The sequence below is a fragment of the Aedes aegypti genome, chromosome 3 (assembly GCF_002204515.2).
Source record: "Aedes aegypti strain LVP_AGWG chromosome 3, AaegL5.0 Primary Assembly, whole genome shotgun sequence".
Classification (NCBI taxonomy): Eukaryota; Metazoa; Arthropoda; class Insecta; order Diptera; family Culicidae; genus Aedes; species Aedes aegypti.
In genome coordinates, this window is record NC_035109.1 from 86,992,187 (window position 1) to 87,015,339 (window position 23,153).

At 39.3% G+C, this 23,153-nt stretch overlaps 1 protein-coding gene across 1 annotated transcript in view; it reads right to left on the reverse strand.

Moving 5' to 3' along the window:
* LOC110678094 (mediator of RNA polymerase II transcription subunit 15-like) overlaps positions 1-13,875 on the reverse strand; it is a 74,187-nt gene extending 60,312 nt beyond the window's left edge. The window contains exons 1-4 of the mRNA XM_021850689.1: positions 13,864-13,875; positions 12,722-12,838; positions 4,007-4,438; positions 3,487-3,568 (exon numbers count right to left, since the gene is read on the reverse strand). Coding sequence (XP_021706381.1) covers positions 3,487-3,568; positions 4,007-4,438; positions 12,722-12,838; positions 13,864-13,875 — 643 coding nt within the window. The remainder of the gene's footprint in view (positions 1-3,486; positions 3,569-4,006; positions 4,439-12,721; positions 12,839-13,863) is intronic.
* Positions 13,876-23,153: the final 9,278 nt, after the last annotated feature.

The following is a 23,153-nucleotide window of genomic DNA, read 5'->3' on the forward strand; positions in this document are numbered from 1 at the left end:
AATAAGGTAATGACTAATGATTTTTTACATCGTTCTGAAATTCTAGCAGTTGGCGCTAGCAGTGAAAAATACAGGAAACAACCTTTTGAACAGTCAATTTCTAACACCAACCATCGAGCAGCGACACAGTTGTTTGTATTCCTCTTATTCAGCATGCTAATCCGGTTCTCAAGATTCCTTAACTTAGGCTTCAATCGATTTGCTTCAAGGGCTGCACTACGTAGGGCAAAATGGTCCAAAATGCCACTTTAAGGATTTGTGTCGTTTTCTCTTAATGAGATCCACATTTTAACGCCATTCGAAGTCCTAACAGTAACTTTACAATATTTGCTAGCTACCATCATGAAAACATTTCCCAAATTTGAGTTTTTTAACGGGTTTAAATCGTGTATAAAAGTTGGTTGAAAAATGGAGGTGGTTCAAAATGACCAAATGGATGGGGTAGAATGCCATTTAGTATGGAGAACTACTAGTTAGCAACCATGTTTCTCCATGAGTTTGCTCTGTGGTATGGAAACGCTTATTCCTTTATGAAACCATCGGAAAACCTTAATGTTTAGGCAAAAAAGAGAAAAATGTGTGTATTTTAACTTCGTTTGGCAAAGAATACAAATTGAAACGATCTAGGAATGATTTAATGACGTGGGCCATTTTACCCCATCAGTGCGTCTTGGACCATGTTCCCCTACTTCTTTTCTCGATAGAAATGAATAGTTGTTTGACATTTTTCTGGGAAATTTGTTCCATGCTTACTGTGATGAAAATTGTACGTTTTGCTGCACGGTAAAAAGAAGCAAGGTATTATACTTCGAAAAATGACGTTTGGCAGTGACGTCATTCCTATCGCAAACTCAAACAAGTGCAAAAGAAAGCAAGGCCTGCTCTCCTTTACTATCCTCAAGGCCTCATGCTTGACGATAGGAATGACGACACATGTTTTGATGGAAAATCGTTGTTTACACGTGGGAATAGCCTACCTTGTTGTGTCTACCGTGGTTTTGCTGTTTCCAATGCTATCCGCATCGCAACCATTTTCTTCTTAGCAACGCCAGCTATCCGAGAGCCTTCGCTTGAAAAACTACTGCTTTCGACGTTTTGTCTCTTTCGACGTTTTGGGATTCGACGATTTGGCATTCGACGTTTTGTCTTTCGACATTTTGTCCCTAAACCAGATAGGAAACTTTTGTCTATGAATTTAAATCGAAACATTGAACATCTCAGCATTGAAAAATGTTTGCAGTTATGATGATTTTCTTGTTCTCTAATATTAAAACAGTTAAGACTCCAATTGGGTCCTTAAATTTGTAATGAAATTTTGTTTTTATTTAATAACACGAAAAAGCATGTTACTGTAATTACTTTAGCAATTTTTCCCGCTCAAATAATGGCTATATCATGTTTAAACTTTAATTTCAAAATTTGGTCCATGAATGAACCTTGACACTTTTGATCATGTTTGACGTTCGCTTAGTAGACAAAAACACCACAGGGGTTTTAGTTCGACCACTGGGGTTGTTCCTATCTGACATTTCGTAAGGGACACGGAAAACAAAATACACCCAAAATTTGAGTTTAAGCCAAAGGATGTGACAAAATCTAATAAACATGTTTTTGGGCTTAAACCAACGGAAAACATTAGAAAATTGAGTAAACATGTGTTTTTGGCCTAAACTTAAGCGTTTGGCACTAAAATTGGGACAGGGCATTAGGACCCAATTTTAATATTTTATCAATATATAAAAATAAAACACTGATCTTGCGAAGGAAGCGACATACAACAGTTCAATTCTCATTTTAGCTTTATGATTTGAAGAAAGCTAAATACATCAAACATTAGTTAAGTGCCTTGGTGATCTAGAGTAGGAACACATTTCACCGTTGTGTGTGTGTGGATTCCGAGATATTGAATCTCAATAGATCTACTTCTCATTTAAATTTGCTTGATAGTGCTATTTTTCACCGAATGTCATATCTCTGAATGTCTGTATCCCTAATTCAGTACCAGGGTACTAGAAGTTAACTATTAAAACAATATGAATGGTTTAGCAGTTTTGGATGTAGGTAAGAAAAAGGGGCTTTGAAAACGGGTTTTTAGTGTGTGTTGGTCAAACAATATATTTTCTTCTCAAGGCCCCTAATGTTTCCAGAAATAATTTCTGGCTACGCCACTGCATCATATAAATAAAACAACGAAAAAAGATGATATTTAAGTTTTTTTATCGCAGATTTAAATGTTTTTTTTAGTGATTCGATTATCCGGAGGATTCGATTATCCAGAGTGAAATAAAAATCGATACTCCGGATAATCGAGTCTGACCTGTGCAGTTGTGAAACATCATATGTCAATCCCGAATAGCTTTGAATGCAATCGCTGTAGCGTAGCATTGATGATGACGGACTTCAAAGAATAACAAAGCTTGTGTTACTGTTTAGAATGCTTACTTATAATTGAAACTAGCTTTGGTTTTAGACAAATTTAATTTTGAAGATAATAGTGCTAAAAGTTTAAAAAATTGGTTGGAAATTACCGTAGGTGACTTCACTGAGACCATTTTTTATAACTTGAAAATTCACCTTCAAAACGCTTGCGCCACCTCTAAATCTTAAAATTTTTGGCTAAAACTTTGAGGTGTCTTTTCTAATGTGGTTCGAATTCATAAGAGTACATGCAGTTTTGGTTTTGAGAACTTTTGAAAAATAAGCCGCACCCTACTGTTTAGCGACTTCTTATACGTGAAAATTTGCTGGTATTCTGGGTATCGTTAGAAATACAGAATAGGTAAGGTTTCTAAATACTAACATTTTAGGTTAGAAACCCTTACAGTTATATTATTATACAATTTGTGCATCAGGCTTGATTTTTGTGGGGGTGGGACATTTCGCATAAAGACGTTTCGCATACGGACGTTTGGCATAATGGACATTTGACATTATCATAATAATATGCCTTCTTTAAAATGCTACCTGTTCTTGTATGAAACTGCCAAACGTCCGTATGCGAAACGTCCTTATGCGAAATGGGTCACCCCCGATTTTTGTGGACAGTCTAAGTAAAACGCGCTTTAAATTAAGAAAGTGAAATCAAATGTTCTGAAAATAATCGAGTTAAATGATATTTCAGGAATAAGGCTCGAATTTCGGTTTCAGAGTAAATGATTTATCCGCTATAAATATTCAGTCTCAATAGGCCGAATCGCCACACATATTTTAACGGCATTTAATGGGGCATCGGAATTAGAATTGTCACGTTGTCATCGGTGATTCAGTGCAGTTACCACAACCCATTACGAAATGACCCCGAATGAAACACTGCACACGATCCCATCGATTGAATGGAACGAACGACCCCTCGTAAAGAACGATTTACCTTCGACCGGTCACAGACATTAACAACCACTACACATAGTCGACAACGTATCTAGTTACAAACACAATCCCTGATTTCATCCCAGAAAACGCATTATTGTGGCAGCGGGTACTACTCACCGTAATTGGCCGATTGTTGCTGATAGAGATGGTTCTGGACCGCGTTGGTGGCGTAAATGGGCGAAGCCGTCGGCAGTGGGTACTGTTGAAGAGATAATAAGGAGAATCGCATAAATATTTACTGATGAAATGGGAATCGGCTGCGATGCGTGCGTGAGCCTTAGCGCCAACGCACTGTATAACAGCCGATGGACGATGGCTTCCATACGGAATTGATGCATGCATTGCCAACATTGCAAGTTGTAGTTTTGGACGAGATGAACAAGTTTGATCAGGACAATTCTTGTGTGCGGCTTTAGTATTTTCTGATAAATCGTTTGTAATTGTTCGTGAAAAATATAACTTACTGTCACACACCCCACCAAATTCAAATAAGGTTTGTTATGTTGTAAAAAATTCATTCAAAGCAATCCAGAAATAAGCTAAGATCTAGCCAACCAAAATGACTGATTCGTTTGGAGTCCAACCAAATGAGTTCCTTTCCTGCGTGGAACGTCACTCGGCGCTCATTTATTCTTACCTTGACCAGTTGTGCTTGGGCCGCAATAACCTGATTGGCCTGGTGCACCTGATTGATGGCGGCTATCGGCGCTTGATGAACAACGGGAACCGAAGGCTGCACTCCGACGAAGGTCGTCTGCTGGGGATGCTGGGGTTGGTGGGCATGATGGTAGTGGATGGTTCCAGCCTGCGCCTGTTGGCCCACCGATTGCTGAACTGCCGGTTGAGTAAGCGTGTAATGGACAGCGGCTGCCGGTTGATGGGCCGTGTAGATCGTGGCCGCCTGTTGCTGAGGATGGTGCAGGTACTGTAGTTGACCGGCAGCATTGGTGATGATTGTTGCCGTGGCTGCCGGTGCCTGATGCGGATGATGATGCTGGTAGACCTGAATCGTCTGATGTGGGTAGTGTGCGTATTGATACTGCTGGGGCACTGCTGCAGCGTAGTTGTACTGTACCAACCGAGGAAGAGAGAACAAGCATTCAAAATTAAATTGAATGGAATTGCATTTAGCCGCCAAGTGCAGTCGGGGGTTCTACGTCATTACCGGGAAAACCTTAACCCGGAATGCAATTTATCAGAAAACCATTTACTGAAATAATCGATAAACCATTACCTGAAAGGACCAATTACACCCAAACATCTTTTAATTAAATTACATTTACATTATGCCATTTACTTAATAACACGTTAATTGAATTTTTCTACATTTGAGGCAAAGCAGCTTTAGTTTGATATCTTTTTATTAATGTTTAGTATACTCGGAACATGAAACTTTAGCCATACCAAGGGAACATTTTGGTGGCTATATCCTTCGTGATGATCTAAGGTATACTTTCTTAAACAAATCTGAATACCTTTAGTGTAGCTACTCAGATTTATAGAGGTAACCATTGCTCATCGGGAGATTTATCATTGCAATTCATGCTTATATAAAATCAACAAACAATGGTCTTTTGTGATTTCAATCCAACGCCCATCTAAGATTATCCAACTACTCCTTTGAATTAAGAACTTCAAATCTACACGCATAACTACTCCAGTAGCACTGGTAACAAATGCAATATTTTAGAAAAATAAAACAAATCTACACAAGTAAGAATAACTCATTGGCTTTTGAATGCGCCATATGGAGTTTCAATTGGGCGTGTAATCACAGAGATATGGACTAAACACTTTTGTATGTTCTTAAGGGGATGAACCCAAACTTTTGCACGGGAGTGTATATTGGAACTGATAACTTTAAGGTTAACGTTCAACCTCGGGCTTTGCGTAACAGTGCAATGCCACGACTGCCCCTTCGTAGCACGATCTACGCAATACATGGAGCTATCAATGGACTCCAGCGAAACTTCAATCACGTTTCGTCACTTTTTGACTACAACTTGTCTCGCGAAGTACTCCGCAGTACATTCTAAAAATTATGTAGTGGATAGTTGTATTTATAATGTCTTTTCTTGCTTTAATTTGTTTGTAAAATTTGTTTGATCATTTAATGTACTAATTTTTCGATGGAAACTTACTTTTAGGATGTTCCGGGTTTCCGGAACCGGGTTTGAATAACTAAGTGTTTTGATAATCTTTATTCACAGTCCACGTGAATACTTATTAAACAATATGAGAACGGTTCAGATTACTTGTTAAGTTACGAAACTACATGTTGTCAAAGTAAGGGTCTCTGAAGGGACTTTTTTTTTAGATGTAGCAGGTTCCCAGTGGCCACAGTGACCAAATCCGGATCTTCGGGAGAGGTTCTGAAACTCAACAGAACAAAATTCGGTCCACACACTGATTTTTGCGAGCTGTTTGAAGTTTTGGGTCGAAAACAACCCTATGTCATAATTTGTTACTTTTTGTTAGGTACCGTTTTGATTCATATTACGGACAGCTTCAAATTCCGGACAATATACTTTGTATGGGAAACATTTCACACGAAATGTTTCAATTTTTGCCGCTCAAAAGTTCTCAATTTTGAGGCTCGTTTTAGTAAACTTTTTTCATGAATATCTTTGAAAATTTATAATGCCTAACTACCTTAGATGTCTCTTTAGTGATTCGACAATTTCAATTGATGATTTGACTGTTCCATTTATGATTATCATGAGCTGTCCGGAATTCAAATCAAAGTATCCGGAATATGAGGCAAAAGTTAGGAAGCGTCCGGAATAATAATCATGAAAAGGCCACACTTTTTGATTTATTTAAAATTATTCAAGTTGCGGAAGCGTATTCTTTACCCACCATTCGAAAGTTAAGGGCTTCCGACGCTTGATAACGCTAAGGAATCATACAGAATAATCAATTTTGTATGCTCTATGCTGGGTTATACTTCACTGAGGCTTTAAGTGTCCGTAATATGAATCAAAACGGTACTTAGGAGGGTAACGATTGTGTTCAGTTATTCAAAAACTTCTGTGAGTGAAAGATGCAGATATTTCTGAAATTTATAACTATACAGTATATTATACATAATTATACAGCCATTCCATGAAAAACCGAAGTGGGTCTTCGAATTCCGTGAAAATCTGCTATTTTGTTCCTTATTCGAAATAAGGATACACGTGTTTATTGGAATTTTTTATATAAGGGTGACCATTTCCAAAATAAAGTGACCAGAAAAATCGTGATTTTGCTAAATTTTTATAAAAAAACTTTTGAACCGTTCGACCGATTTTCAATTTTCTTGGACGGCATGAAAGCTCAAGATTTTGACTTTTCAAGAAATATATAAAATTTCACAAAAATTGTTTTTTAACATAAAAAATCAATAACTTCCGTTTTTACGTGTTTTGAAGGCATAAGGACCAAAGGGGCTATTGCTGTTCTCATTTTTTCTTGAAAGTTCAGAAAATTTTACGTTTACTGTAAAATTTACAGCGGTGCGTGTTTTTTTATTTCTTGAGATAATTTTTTTTTTAAATAAAAAATCAGTCATTTTTTATCGGCACACACTGTAGGTCTCAGAGGAATAGATTTATTATTTAAAAAAAATCATAACTTATGAACAGCTCAATCGATTTGCAATCTTTTTTTATGGAATGGAAGCTTAAGATTTTAACTTTTCAGGAAAAAAATAAAACTCCGAAAAAAAGTTTTTTTCATGTTATAAAATATAAAAAAAATCTGTTTTTTGGGAAATTTTTATATTTTTGTATGGAACTAATTTCTGATTCTTCATCCGTTTGGCGATCCAAGCTATTCTGATTAAGAATCTAGCAGACGTAGAAGATGTAGTAAAGTTAGCAAGTAGTCACAAAAAATCCAATCTTTTCTGGGGCGGTTCGTGTGGGCCTCATCTGCCAACATAAGGTACAACTGTAGGTAAAATATGGCAGAAAATTGCATGTAAATTCAGTTCCTTACCTGTTCCTAATGTAGTTCAAATCTGATACCGATGGAAGAAAGAAAATTTGTAACAGTCCTGTGCGAACAGTATCATAGCCTACTTGATTGAAAACTCTGAGTTGATACTAAACATGTCCATGTGGGCTATCTTCTGTTTCTAGAAATAATCCAACTAGTACGACATTTTCGTAATTGCTATATGTATATAGTATGTATTGTGCCTTTTTACATGTGTCCGAAACGTCGGATGTAAGCAAAAATCCGTTTTTGAGTATTATTTAAGACTGAAAGCCATAACCTCAAACATCAACATAACAGTCGTACCTCCAAGAAAGTTCTCCCTACATATTGCTCAGTTCTGCATAACACAGCCCATACCACGTGAGTCCAAATTTTCTACATCGTCTTTACTCTGCAATCCAGTGTCGAGATAATAAAAAGAGAGGAGTCGACTGAGTATACTCAAACCGCATCTTTAGAACTACCAAGCTTCCAAACAGACAACAGGGGCCAGAGACAGTCGGGGCCCCTCCAGTGCGGATGCTACACCCCTACCGGAACTGGCGGGAACCCCCTTGGCGTCACTGTTGTCTCCGGGACGCATAAAGGACACTGCGCCTGTACCCCGGAATTCCCAACATACTATCCGGACAGCCAGAGCCCCATCGGTGTGGAAGTTTTGGCTGTACCGGAACCGACGGACAACCTCTGGCATCCGGAAAGTGTTGGAAGAGGGACGCAAAAGGGACTTATGTTCTATTCCCCTGAGGATAACGTGGACATCAACGTCGGAGTCAAACCAGCTCCTAGAAGGAATCCATTCAGAAGCTGTCGAAATCCAAAAACGCGGTCTGCTATGACATCCTTCAAAGAACGCGTTATGGCCAATCCGTCTTGGTCCATCCGTCCTGGTACATCAACCGAGTGCCGATATCATACCAGTACTCAACAGCGAAGAACTTCACTTCCGAAACGAAATATGCAGAAGCATCACGGGCAATCGAATACAGCCGGTAAGTACAACAAAACATCCACTTTTACAACTCATAATCGATTTGCCGCAAGAGAAACTGCAGCTAGGTCTACTCCTGGGCACCCCGGGAACCCAAACCCGGGCGGTAAGTCCCGTGCGGACCCTCAACTGCTTTCACTTAGTCGGTTAATTTCTGCCATTTCTCATTGCGATGGATGCCACTCGCAGACAGTTAAAAATAATGAAGATTACACTTCATGTAAACTTCATTTATGCGATGTAAACATGACGTCATGTAAATTTAAGTCTGAAATCATGTAAAAATGTGTTATATGTCATGTAATCACACAGAATCCTGCTGGATTACATGACGTATAATTGAAATTTACATGACATATCATGTAAATATCCATGATATTCCACGCTCAAATTATGTGCATTATATGTCTCAGCCTTTTCCGATCTCGGTGGTTTCGATTTACTTATCGAATGGAAAGTTACACAACCTGGAGAGTCAATTCAATGAGGTACTCAATCAAATTCCTGAGCCGATGATAATTCTCGGTGACGTCAACAGCTACTATCGAGCATGGAGTAGTAGCAACAATATCGTGCGAGGTTCTATTATTGCCAACATTGCTAACCATATAAACCTTACCATACTCAACGATGGATCACCTACGTTTTCCGTGTCCATTCTGAATCCGCAATTGACATCTCTCTTGTATCGGCTTCCATCACAAATCGGTTTTTATGATCCGTAGACACCGACTTTCGTGGAAGTGATCACGCTCTAATCTACATAGTATTAAAAAATACTATTTGTCCAGAGACAACGCGGCGGCTTCGGTGGTTATACGATAGAGCCGACTGGTCTGGGTTCCAGACAGAACTTGCTAACGAACTATCCCCAACTTCAATCTTGGACCTCACCAACCCGATCTATAGAGCAGCTTCCATCAATATCCCGCGCACCAGCCCTACTCCAGGACGTCGTGCTTTTCACTGGTGGAACCAGGACACTCGAAATGCAGTGAAAGCTCGACGAAAATCCCTTCGGAATATTAAGCGAATGAGAAAAAACTACCAGAAGGTCGTCCTGACAGGGCTCTCGCTCTGGAAACTTACCAAGCTGCCCGCAATACATGTAGACTAGTGATTCGTGGTGCTAATGGAGAATCTTGGACAAAATTTCTCGATGGCTTAAACGAAAATCAATCATCATCTGAGCTTTGGCGCCGAGTCAATAGCATCTTGGGAAAAACACGCCACAAAGGAGTGGCTATCGAGATCGATGACACAACTACAAGGGACCCACATCGTATCTCATACGCCCTAGCGAACTATTTCTATGGCATTTTTTCATTTCAGCGATACCCCAATACTTTTCTCAAGCGACACCCATCCCCTGAAACGGCGATACAGCAGTTCCAGGTTCCAGCTGGCAGAGGGCAAGTTTTTAACTCACCATTTACAATGAACGAGTTGAAATACGCTCTAAAAAGGCCAATGGTTAGTCGGTTGGCCCAGACGACATTGGTTACCCGATGCTCAATAATCTTCCTCTGAGTGGAAAAACTACTCTCCTCGCTATGATCAACAAAGAATGGATCTCTGGTACCCTCCCCGCTGATTGGAAACACAGCTACATAGTACCTATTCCGAAAAACTCTGGCCCCACCAATATCGTGAGCAGCTATCGGCCGATAGCATTGACAAGCTGAACAGCAAAAATAATGGAGATAATGGTTAATAGAAGGCTCATGGAATTTCTCGGGAAGCATCATAAATTAGATAACCGGCAACACGCTTTTCGTCCCGGATTTGGAACCGGAACTTACATGGCCTCTCTCGGTCAGATTCTCAACGACGCACTCAAGGACATCACATAGCATCGCTGGACTTGGCAAAAGCCTATAATTGGGCATGGAAAAAAAATTCCTCGACGGGCGAACCGTTCAGGTGCTTGTTGGAAACTGCAAATCTAATTCATTTGATGAAGAAACTGGCGTCCCACAAGGGTCAGTGATTGCGGTCACGCCTTTTCTTGTGGCCATGAGCGGTGTTTTCTTGGCTATTCTCAAGGGAGTCTTTATTCTAGTGTATGCTGATGACATATTGCTAATCGTCACTGGCATGCACCCAAGAAGCGTTAGACGAAAACTGTAAACAACCTTACTGCTGTCGCCAAATGGGCACAGGAAACAGGCTTCGAAATTTTAGCAGAAAAAAGTGCTAGACTCCATGTATGTAATATTAAACAAAGATTCCTATCAAGATAAATAAATGTCCAATACCTACTAAGAAGAGCATTAGAATTCTTTGCGTTAACATCGATCGACACTTAACTTTTCTAGACCATTTTCCCAAGGTCAAGGAGGCTTGTAAGAACAGGGTGTGTATGATCCGCAACATTACAAACCGGTGTACTCGAAGTAGCAGGGCAACTCGTCGCCGAGTCGCAGATGCCGTAATCAATAGTAGACTGTTTCATGTGATTGAAATCACCTCTTGGGAATTGGAAAAACCTGGTCTCTACACTGTCCCCGATCTATAATAATACCGTCAGAGCACTGTCGGGCCTTCTCCCCTCTACACCTGCTTCCTCTGCCTGTGTAGAAGCCGGCATGCTCTCGTTTCGTCACAGGACTACAATGAATTAATGCCACCGAGCAATCAGCTACCTCGAAAAAACTAGAAGTAGTGGGCAAGTTTGCTTTCTTACTGAGCAGGCAAACCGCACCCCAAACGATGTGGCCACTTCCACGCTCCCCCTGGTGGCGAGAGTCCACCGTGTTGAGCCTCGAAGCTGGAAGGCCAGAGGACCCGAAATCGACATGGCCATGAAGTCTCTATTTCGTAAGGGTGGAAACAACCCGACGCAGGCCAAGCTGCTGTTCATCGAAAGAATTAGAAGCCGTTTCTCTAACGCCGATATCCGATACTCCGATGGCTCTAAGGCAAAAGGTACCGTAGGAGTAGGCGTATTCAGTCCTGTCTGGAAAGCTCAATACAGTTTGCCTGGTCAATGCTCCGTATTTTCCGCTGAGGCAGCAGCACTGTTCAAAGCAATCGCGAGACCAAGTGGTAAACCCATTTTAGTTGCTACGGATTCAGCCAGTGTCCTATCAGCTCTGGAATCACCAACGGCAAAGCACCCCTGGATTCAAGCGATACAGAACACCATAAACGACAGAAATAGAAGAATCACTTTTACTTGGGTTCCTGGCCACACTGGAATACACGGCAACGAACAGGCAGGCATACTGGCCAATCTTGGTCGGTCAAGTCGCCGTCTATATCAGAAAGTACCTGCAGCGGATGCCAAAATATGGATCAACCATGTTATTGAGAATGCCTGAGCAGAAGAATGCAGCGCCAACCAATTCCTGTTTCTCTGAAAAATTAAAGCAAGTACTGCTTGAAAATTAAGCTCCATTGCACCGAGTGTTGTTAGATCCTTCGACCTTGACGCTTGCTTCTGCGGGGGCGGGAGATGAGGGCAGGATCAATCGTGTTGCGCGCCTCTCGCGTATCACGGTGTACCTAATAGTGTCGCAGATCGCGGAACGCGTTAGTAGTGTTTAATCCTTTGATATCATCGCTTGCTCCTATGGGGGCGAGTGACGAACACTTGTTCGGCGTTCAATGCATTTGTCGAGTAATATCGCGGATCCGGTAAGGCGCTTTCATTTTAAATTATATATATATATATATCGTTTACCAAAACGAATCCCTACCCCATATCCAAACTCCCACTTGTGGAAGTGCAGACTCCTCGGCTTCCATAAAGCAAGTAACACGTCAACATTTTCCTCTCATCCCAAATTGACCTGCATTTGGACGCAGCTGGCGCAGTTATTGTTTATGATTATAATGAGAGCACCAGTATTTACACATTGAAGATGCTACTGATCCCGAGTAGCGTCTGTTGGTTCCCTGTGTAAGTACAGCTGTTCTTGCAATAACGGTGTAGCATCCTGCGGGCGGTCAATCCTGCTCATGCTCAAACTTAAGCTTCTTTGCACCTATAATAGACTTATTATTTCTATAGAAGCACTAATAAGAGAGTGGTTAGAGTCTGCGGCTACAAAGCAAAGTCATGCTGAAGGTGTCTGGGTTCGATTCCCGGTCGATCCAGGATCATTTCGTAATGGAAATTTCCTTGGCTTTCCTGGACATAAAGTATCACCGTACTTGCCACTCGATATACGAATGAGAAAATGGCAACTTAGGTAAAGAAAGCTATCAGTTAATAGCTGTGGAAGTGTTCATTAATGGTTTTCCGGTAAATTGCATTCCGGGTAACATTATAGAATCGCAGTCGGCGGCCGTGTGTAAAAGCTGCGCGAGAAAATGTGATTTGGAATCATCGTTCCGGTTTCGATCTATCTAAACGCTTCCGGGAAGAGTTACCTTAGTCAGTGTAGGCGCAACAGCTGGACCGTACTCGTAATGAGCCGGAGCGGCGGAGAATGTGGCCACCTTGAGGGCGGAGTTCGGTGCAACGTAGTTGATTTTGTGGAACACGGCCTGAAATGATAATATTAGAATTACTGGTTATTGCGTGTAGGTATCGAGAATCGGAAAGGCAATCAGCGAATGGATGAATCGTTCTAAACAGCTTTTGGATTGTTGTTTGCAAATGTGCCATTTGGAATTAGGTTTGCAATTTAATTCTATTCCTAATTGTATTTCAACCCTTCCAAAAACAAATGGTAACGAGAACAAGAGCAACTCGAAACATATTTGCCTATGACACAACTTGTTCCAATGTTCAACACCTGACGCTTCACACGCTTCCTCCAAAGTACTAAGTATCACTCGAACTTAACAGCCACTTCATCAGCCTAATGTTATACAGAACTCTTTCGGAACTATCACATTCCCTGACAAGAATCATTCATAAGAAACAAACCCATTGCATTTACCAGGAACCACCTACACCCGTACAAAAACAATTTAAGAACAAACAGCGAGACATCATCAGGTGAAGCACACGTACCATTTGCCAGTCACCCATCCATCTATCTATCCAACCATCCATTCAGCCCATCCGACTCGAAGCAGCCCAATTCGCATCATCATTTGAATTGTTCCCAAGGGTGAGAAATTACGTGCTCAAGTACGCGCGAAAATAATTGAACAAGCCTCGCTCGCGTCATCAGCCACCTGCTTCTAGCGCTCGCAGCCAAGCCTACGACCCACCCACTGAAACCGACGCGTCACGGTGTTCTCCAGATCGTTATTATTTAAAAAAAATCCTTCAAATTTGTGTTCACTAGTCGATTTAATTGAAATCATTTTATATCGAGAATAAAATTTATTTCTTGCCAATCTAACTCTTGTCATAAAAAACATATTATCCAGAATCTTTTAGTGATGTACTATAGTTATTCCACTTTGAAGTTTTTCCAGGAATCCATGGATTATACTAAAGATACCACCAGATTTTTTTCCTGGGATTCTACCAGAATCTAGTTTGATCAATAATCCCTCCAAAAAATTTTCTACAGTTACAAACAGGAATTCCTTCGGGGGAAATCCTTCAAGCATACCTCAGGTGGCATTCTTCTAGAGGTTTTTTTAAAGGTTCCTCTACAATTTATTCAGAGTTCCACTTATTCCTTTAAAGATCAAGCCAAAAAATCCTTGAGTGATTTTGTCATGAATTGTTCAGGGCTGAATCCTTACTGAGTAGTGTTTGATCTTTCGACCTTGATGCTTACTCTTGCGGGGGCAGGCGATGAGGGCAGGATCAAACATGTCGCGCATCGGTCGAGTTAAGTGAAAAAGTGCCGCGTTCGATTAGTTCTTTTTGATCCTTCGACCTTGACGCTTGCTCCTGGGCAGTGCGTCAAGAAAGCCTGAGCAGTCGTCAGTTGTTTTCCCTCTCGGGTCGCGCGCCTATTTTCTCTGAGTGCTTTTATATAGCCGAGCAAACGAGTGAAGCTGAAAGTGGATTGTTGCTGCTCAGTCAAGAATGACGGATCAATTGGTGAGCTCGTTTCATGATACTATTTCTAATCTATATAATATGTATGACTGCACATTTAATCGTTACAACGGTGGGACTATGAATGGTTCGTCACTGTGAGTGTCGACATAAACTCTGATTCATGAATTATTGAGATTTAACATTGTTTTAAACCCCTTTCTCTTTACCTTTATTTTTGTAATCAAAAACAAAATTTTGAATGGTTCGACACTACAAGTGTGGACTTGCGAAAGGGTCACTTTATCCAACAAACTTTGGGTGGTTCGCCACTGTAAGTGTCAGCATAAAAGTAGGAGTTTTCTATTATGTTCCAGCCAATAGAGTTTTCTGTTTCTTTTCAAATAAATAAAATATAATAACACATGCTTTCGTTCTGACAGCTGCAGGAATGTTACATTTAAGTATTTGTTCAACAAACTTTGAATGGTTCGTTACCTCAAGTATCGGCATTATTTTCCTTTACATAGAAATTGTTCATATCAAATGAAAAGATATTATTATATATATTTACATATAAGCATGCTTATATCTCATAAATAATTATTTATCATGGTCTAATAGTTCATCAAAGTAAATTCTATGACCCAACGATCCTCCCTATTAACAAACATCCCTCCCAGTGACCTTTGTGGAGATGCAGAGGCAAATACGGTCTCCAAATATCAAAGGTTACACACTAACATTCCTTGCCCCAATCCCACCTGACTGCAAGGACGTGGCCGGCGCCGTTATTGATCCTGTATAAATAGATGCACTGAATTATGCACACTGAAGAAGATTATGGCCAATCCCAGCCGAACTTCTAGTTGATTCTTAGTGCATTTTCACTGACTTCGGTCAATCACGGAATAGCAACCATTGCACATTGGGGAATTCCGAACCCAAAGGGGGAAAAAATTGATAACTTTCACAATAGAAAGATAAAAAATAAGTTTTATAGCTCATTTGAAAGGAAATTTTCTCAGGAATCGATTGGTGATGGTTTCATGAATGTGGGGCAACTCTGGGATAAGCTATGGTGACCGTTTTGCCCCAATTCCTTGAAAACTTTAGATTTTCATGTTGTTTTGAGTAAAACTGATTTATTGTGGAGATTATTTCCCATGAAATCCATTATTTCTAGTCCATTCAACAATGTTTCACAGAGAACGTTATAAAAAGATGGAGATTTAGGGGATTATGGGGCCAAATGTGCAATAAAATATTTTTGAAGAGGAATTTTTGTTTTAAATTTTTTAACGTGTTTTTATGCTGAAATAAATTTTAAAATAGTCTAACAATCATGAATATAGGTTGCAGAAATAGGTTGTATTAAAATTTTAAGAATATGTATGATCATTATTTACCCTCTATGCAAAATATTGTGAATAATTTATCTACTTATATCACAAATTCCAAACATTTCCAAACGATGTGCGATAGTTTGGGTAAACGATATTGATCTAAATGATCGATTGCCGTTAGCCTCATTGATAGGAGATAGTGGGAGCATATAGTTTTTTGGCTATTTTTGCCCCAATTCCCCTAAACACGATTTCTTTCGTAATTAATTCAACTCTTTTTTCCAAATCAAATTTATTGTGTACTGAATTGTTTATTCTGTATCTGATACAATATTTAAATCATAAAACATAGGAGATTTTGGGGATCTTTTACACATAAACAAAAAAATAACCAAATAAAAAAAATCAAAAATGAATCTATCAAGAAATCATTAGCCGTTTTTTTCTGATAGCAACAAATTACTCAGGATCAGGTTAGTTACTCAATTATTACTGTAGCAATTTCATGAGAGTCAAATTGCATTTTACAAGAAATTATTCGGGAAATAATTTTGTCTTTTTATGGATATTTGGTATTCAATATTCCAATTGCCATCATACACTACAGAAAAAGTTATCATAAAAGTAATAATGCAATTGTTAATAATGCTGAATTCTAGATTTTTCCAAAATCGATCATTCATTTCATTAGTATAATTTATAGTTACTATGTTTGTTATGTTGCCTCTACATTTGCTGTTAACAGATTGCTTGTTGGTTGACATCAATGGTAAACCACACTTTGTTAATATTGTAAACAGTAATTATGGTTACATCTGTTTGACTGAATTTCAAGCATGTTCAAGAGCCTTCTAAAATGCATAACATGAAGAAATTTAAATTAATTAACTCATTACGCGTGGTAAAGATGGACAAATTATGGGTGAAAATATGAAAAAAATCCACGAGCTCGGCTGGGATTTGAACCCAGGACTCTTATATGGTGGACGAGCGCTTTACGGGCTCGGTATCTTAGTTGGTAAAGCGCTCGTCTAGCATACAAGAGTCCTGGGTTCAAATCCCAGTCGAGCACGTGGATTTTTTTTCATAATTTCACCCATGATTTTTCCATGTTTACCACGCGTAATGAGTTAATTAATTAAATAACCATGCGGATTGGATTACCGAACAGCTCAATATAAGCGTCAATTTATTTTGAATTAAGCATTATTAACTACTACATCTTCAATCAAAATGTGCCATATTGAAATATATGGAAGACTTTGTTTGTTTATGATCACTTTTTCAGTAGTAGGGTGCAGGCAGAGCTACTTGGGCACTTCCAGGCAATTTTATTCTCATGAAATTTCTTCAGGTATGATTGTGTAATCAATTTAATTCTGAGTGATTTGTTTCAATCGGAAAAAAAACTGCTGATAGTTACTTAATGGATCCATTTTTGAGTGTTTTCATTTGTTTTTTTTTTATTTATGTGTAAAAGATCCCCATAATCTCCTATTTTTTAGGATTTAAATACTGTATCAACTACTGAATAAACAATTTAGTACATAATAAATTTAATTCGGAGATATCTGTCCAATAATTATGAAAGAAATCGTTTTTAGGGGAATTGGGGCAAACATTGCCAAAAAACGTTATGCTCCCACTATCTCCTATCAATGAGGCTAACGGCAATCGATCATTTAGATCAGTGTTTCCCAAACTTTTCCAACTTTCGCCCCCTTGAGGCCAATATTAATCTAAAATCGCCCCCCTGATTTGTGATTCAATTATTTCAATCAAACGCTGTGCGCCATAATATGTCCTCGAATGGCATATCCATAAAATCATAATACAATAACTATAAGATACATTCAAAAATATTTTTATCAATAATATCTTGCGTTCAATCATTTAAATGTCATTTAAAGCTTTCCAAAATTGAACCAAATGCAATGTTTTCTGAGAAAACGCATTTATTTTCACATGGGTGAACTGCATTGATTTTGTTTTCAATTGTGTGTTTTTGGTCTCGTAAAAATCCCATGCAAAAGTTCCTTATGTTAAATATTGGGCATTTGCAAAAAAATCTCAGACACATGTTTTGTGCATCCAAAATATTTTGTGAGATTTAATTGTTACCCGTGACTAATCATTCCAACCTTGTGAAAACTGAAATACCAACCATTCTTAAAAATCATATGATATTAAAATACCTGAATGCATAGCACAAATATTTTGTGTTTGACAATCATAAAGTGTTGTCTACCAAAATTTTAAAATTACCATGATTAAAGATATAACAATCTAAGCTAAAATAGTCCTGGAAATAGTAAAGTTTGGAATTGATTAACCCTCAAATGTGCCCTCCAAAGGGTACGCGTATTTTTTTTTTTTTTTCAAATGCTAGCATGTTAGCTTTTTCGCCCCCTTTCTGAATTTTTCGCCCCCTAAATTCTATTTTACGAATTTTCGCCCCCTTCAGCTTGAAAATCGCCCCCAGGGGGGCGAATTCGCCCACTTTGGGAATCGCTGATTTAGATCAATATCGTTTACCCAAACTATCGCACATCGTTTGGAAATATTTGGAATTTGTGATATAAGTAGGTAAATTATTCACAATATATTGCATAGAGCATAAATAATGATCATACATATTCTAAAAATTTTAAAACAACTTATTTCTGCAACCTATATCTATGATTATTAGACTATTTTAAAATTTATTTCAATATAAAAACACGTTGAAAAAAATTAAATCAAAAATTCTTCTTCAAAAATATTTTATTGTACATTTGGCCCCATAATCCCCTAAATTTCCATCTTTTTATAACGTTCTCTGTGAAACATTGTTGAATGGACTATAAATGATGGATTTCATGGGAAATAATCTCCACAATAAAACAGTTTTACTCAAAACAACATGAAAATCTAAAATTTTCAAGGAATTGGGGCAAAACGGTCACCATAGCTTATCCCAGAGTGGCCCCATATTCATGAAACCATCACCAATCGATTCCTGAGAAAATTTCCTTTCGAATAAGCTATAAAACTTATTTTTTTTATCTTTCTATTGTGAAACCTATCAATTTTTTCCACCTTTGGGTTCGAATTTCCCCAATGTGCATTGATATGTGTGTTTAGTCAGTCTAAGCTAAGCTAAGCTAAGCTAATTCCTCAGGGCTGACTCCTTATTACTTTCTACAGAGATTGCTATAATTGTATTTCACAGATTTATACAGGAATTCCTTTAGAAGATAGTTCCAACGATTTCATCACGCATTATTCAGGAATCATATCATGAGTTCTTTCAGATACATCTCAAGAGATTCCTCAAGAAATGCATAACCGAAAATTTTCACAATGATTTCTCCAGCACTTTTTAGAGCTTGTTCCTTAATTCGACCAGGAATTCCTTCAGAAATTAACAAATTTTTATCTTCAGGATCTTCTAGTAATTTTACTACAGATTCCAACGGGGATTTATCCAAAAACTGAAATATGGGGTCGTGACGGACTTTGGTTTCAGGTTGGCCAATTGCGATGCAGAATCGTTATCCGTTCTGTGGCATAGTTGGTTAACGCGCCCAGTCCAGTGTGTTGGGAGTCGTGAGATCGAAGCCCACCAGAACGATTCTATTATTTTTAATAATTTTACAACTCAATTTGTTCAAATTGACTTTTGTGTCTACAACCTTCAGATATTTTCAAATATCATCATTTATGTAGCGTGCAATCGACATTTGAATAATTTTCTGGCAATTCTGTTCTTTTTTGGTTTATGTTCGTTATCAGCTCCAAATAATGTTGTTTATTTCGATAGTCGTGCAACGTTTATATATACGATTCTCACACCAACGGATTTCTTCGGTTCTCTTGTTCAACTTTCCGGTCGAGTTTTGAATGTTGAACTGCTTGAAAGTGGCAAAAGTGATACTGGATTTTTAGTAGCTGTCTACCTATCCAAATCGTACAACGACCCACGCAATTTTTTTATGATCACCGTGACATCTGAAGAATAATAGTTGAAGCACAAATTGCATACAAGTTCCAATACAAGCCACGTTTGCAACTACAACATACAACCCAGACAACCAAAATGTACGCATAACGGAATCACCTGGAGGCTTTGTATGTGCAAAATTTCACTTATAAGATGTCGCGAAATGGCCTTCTACGTACAAAAGTGGAGGCGATATGCGTGCATATATTATGTGATGATTAATAATATACATTGCGAGTGTATAAATATTCTCCCGAACTAACCTGTTATCTTTTGCGACTTAACTTATGATAACAAATGTTGATTTGACAGCTGCTACGAATTGATTCGACTTACTTTGTACGAGTGTACGGGACGAAACAAAATGTACAAATGAACTCAGAAAAAAGGTTTTTTATGCGAGGAAACTCATCAATTTGACGAGTTTATCCACGATGTTTTGCGGGTTTGATGTAATTAGTATAAATAAACGAGTTATAACGTGAACTTTCATGTGATTTCTGGTTGTCTGGGAAGCGAGAATAAGTAATACGTAATGCATAGCCATAGGCGATTCACCATGGCAAAGCAATGCGCAAAGTGCTGTGAAGCAATTAATGGTACTAAAGAATTGCACCAATACACTTGCATTGCCCATTGCTGCTGTGTTCAATCGTTCGCTCCGAGATGGAATTTTTCCAAATGCATGGTAACTAGCGGCAATTGTACCGATCCACAAATCCGGGAATCTCAACATTGTCTCCAACTACCGTGGTGTATCTATCCTGTGCAGTCTTAGCAAGGTGTTCGAAAAAATAGTTCACGAAAATCTCTATGGTGCTTCTGCTCCGTATATCTCCATTAGTTAGCATGGCTTTAGGAAGAACAGATTAACGACAACAAACCTGATGTGCTAAGTGTCAGAAATATCCCGAGGCATGGGAACCAAAAACCAAGTCGACGCAGTCTATGTGGATTTTGCGAAAGCTTTCGACACTGTACCACACAATCTGATCATCGATAAAATGAAGCATCTAGATTTCCCCGACTGGTTTACAAAGTGGCTGTACTCATACTTCTCTGGACGTAGCGCTTTCGTAAAAGTGAACTCGATTAGATCAAGATACTTTAGCATTCCGTCCGGAGTACTGCAAGGTAGCGTACTTGGACCACTTATTTTCATTATCTACATTAATGACCTGAGCGAACTTATCTCTTGTTTCAAACTATCCTTTGCCGACGACCTCAAAATGTTCCGAACAATAGCTTCTCCATGTCGAAAATCGAAAGAAGTTGAACAGTGCATTCCGACTCATTACCATGCTAGTAGTGAGCGCGTACAGGACTATATCTTCGGAGGCAGCATGTGTAATCGCTTGGATGATCCCAAACTGCATCGTCCTGACCGAAGACATCGACTGCTATCAGCGAAGAGAAACCAGACAGGCGATGAAGTTGGCAAAAATCGGTTCGCTTGCTAAGTGGCAGCAAGGCTCATCCCAAATCTATCGGCCTGGGTGAACAGGAAGCACGGAGAAGTGAACTTCCACCTGACACAGTTCCTGTCAGGTCACGTCTAGGACCTGACAGGAACTTGTGTATCTATTCGGCCATGTGTTTTCACCAGTTTGTCCTGAGTGTAGGGAGATTGAAGAATCGCCAGAACATGTTGTCTTCGACAGTACGGAGCGCGTTTGCGGCTGCTTTTGGTGAGTACTTCATCGTAGAAGGAGTGATACACGGAATGGTAAGTGATCCCGATCTTTGAAATATGAAGACCAACATGGTGGTGCAAATAATGTCTGGCTTACAACGTAACTGGCGAGCAGAGCAGCGAAACGAGACGCAGTGAGTAGTGCTTGACAACGGATCGGGGGGGCACCGATGAACCGGAATCCAACATCCAGCCGGAATCGTCGGACCGACACTTGACACGTCAGTTTGTTGAAGAGATAAGATAAAGGAGACCATCGGGCGCAAACCAAAAGTCACCCTTTAACCCACGATCAGTCGCATGCCTGTACTGAGTACACGCACCCTGAGGAATGGTTGCTTTTCATACACAACACGAGCGAGGTGGTGCTGGAGATGGCTAAATGCACGACCGCTTCTGAGTTAACCGGAATTGCAGAACAGAACCTGGCAGCGGGCTGACCAATGTCGAGTCGGAGTAGACTATGTCCCCCGTAGGGGGCTTTACTGAATACTTAGATCGTGAAAAAGCACCGGAAAATGGACGTCGGGCGCCTGTGAACCAAAAGTTTTCCTCCAACCGGAATCGCACTTCGGCATCTGCATGGATAGCATCGGTTCGGAAGATCACTCGTCGCCGGGAAAATCTTCGTCGGAGTAGGATAGATCCACCGTCGGGGCTATTCTGAATAGTATGAGCGTATCACCGGCTCGTCACAGCGCAAGGGGAACCATCCTCCAACAGGAATCGCTGGATCAACTTCAGCACTCTACCGGTCAGTATTGGAGCGAGATGAAACGCGTAGTGCAAACAACGGTTCGGGAGATATTCCTACGTCGAAGAACTCTTCGTCGGAGTAGGCTAGCGTTTTTCACGAACAGTGAACTAGCAGAACAGCTAGAGGCTAAGATTGACAAAGTGCATGATCTTAGCCCTCCCCCGATAAAGTAGCATGATGAGGTTCCCGGATAAATCGCGGCACAGGAGCAGAAGAAAATGTTTTTTTTTATGGTTAGGAACGCCACGCCGTGCAAGCACATTGCAGGCCAGGCTTTTGAAGATTTGTATATCCTACTTTAAAAACGATAAAAACATATAACAATGGTCAATTACACTGCGGAACACGTTTTTGTCTCCAGCACCAAAATACCGCTATTCACTTAATTAAGGCTTGCTGAATTCATAGCCGTTTTCAGAAATATCATAGCACGTCTAGTTTTTGAGGTGTTGACTGTTGAAAATGCGAAAATTGACTATTGCACCCAACTTGCATGCAAGTTTGCCAGCTTGTACGGAAATTTATTTGCTTAATTTGACACAGAATTTAAAATGTATGTGTTTAAAAACACTATTCATCAAAGTTTATTATACTTTCGATGCGGAAAAGTTATTTTTTGATGGTTTAGAATATTATTGTATTTTCCATATAAGAGAAACGAAGAATTTTCTATGGAGACTGGAAGCATGTTGAAAAAATCGGTTTAATCGAAATTTAATCGCGCAATTTCAATCAAATTATATCTGGAATGAAAGCGTAAGTTCTATTTTGCATGTTTGGTGGATTAGATTTCAAAAAATATAGATAAATTGTACTTTAAATTTCATGTAAACATAAATAAAACCAGAGTTCTATACAACTTTGACGACCTGTAGCTAAAAATTGTGACGTGCTGGAACATTTCTGAGAATGGCATCAGATTCAGCAACTCCAAATCTACTAAAGACACATAATTTGATCCTTGAGACACGCAAAAATGTTATTTTTATTACGCTGTGTTATCGAAGAAAGCTCTCGGTTAATAACTGCGGAAGTGCTCACAAAAACATTAGACTGAGAGGTAGGCTCTGGCCTAGTCTCAGATTAAGAAGAAGAAGGTGGTCTTCAATCCCAGAAACAACCTAGAAATTCCCTA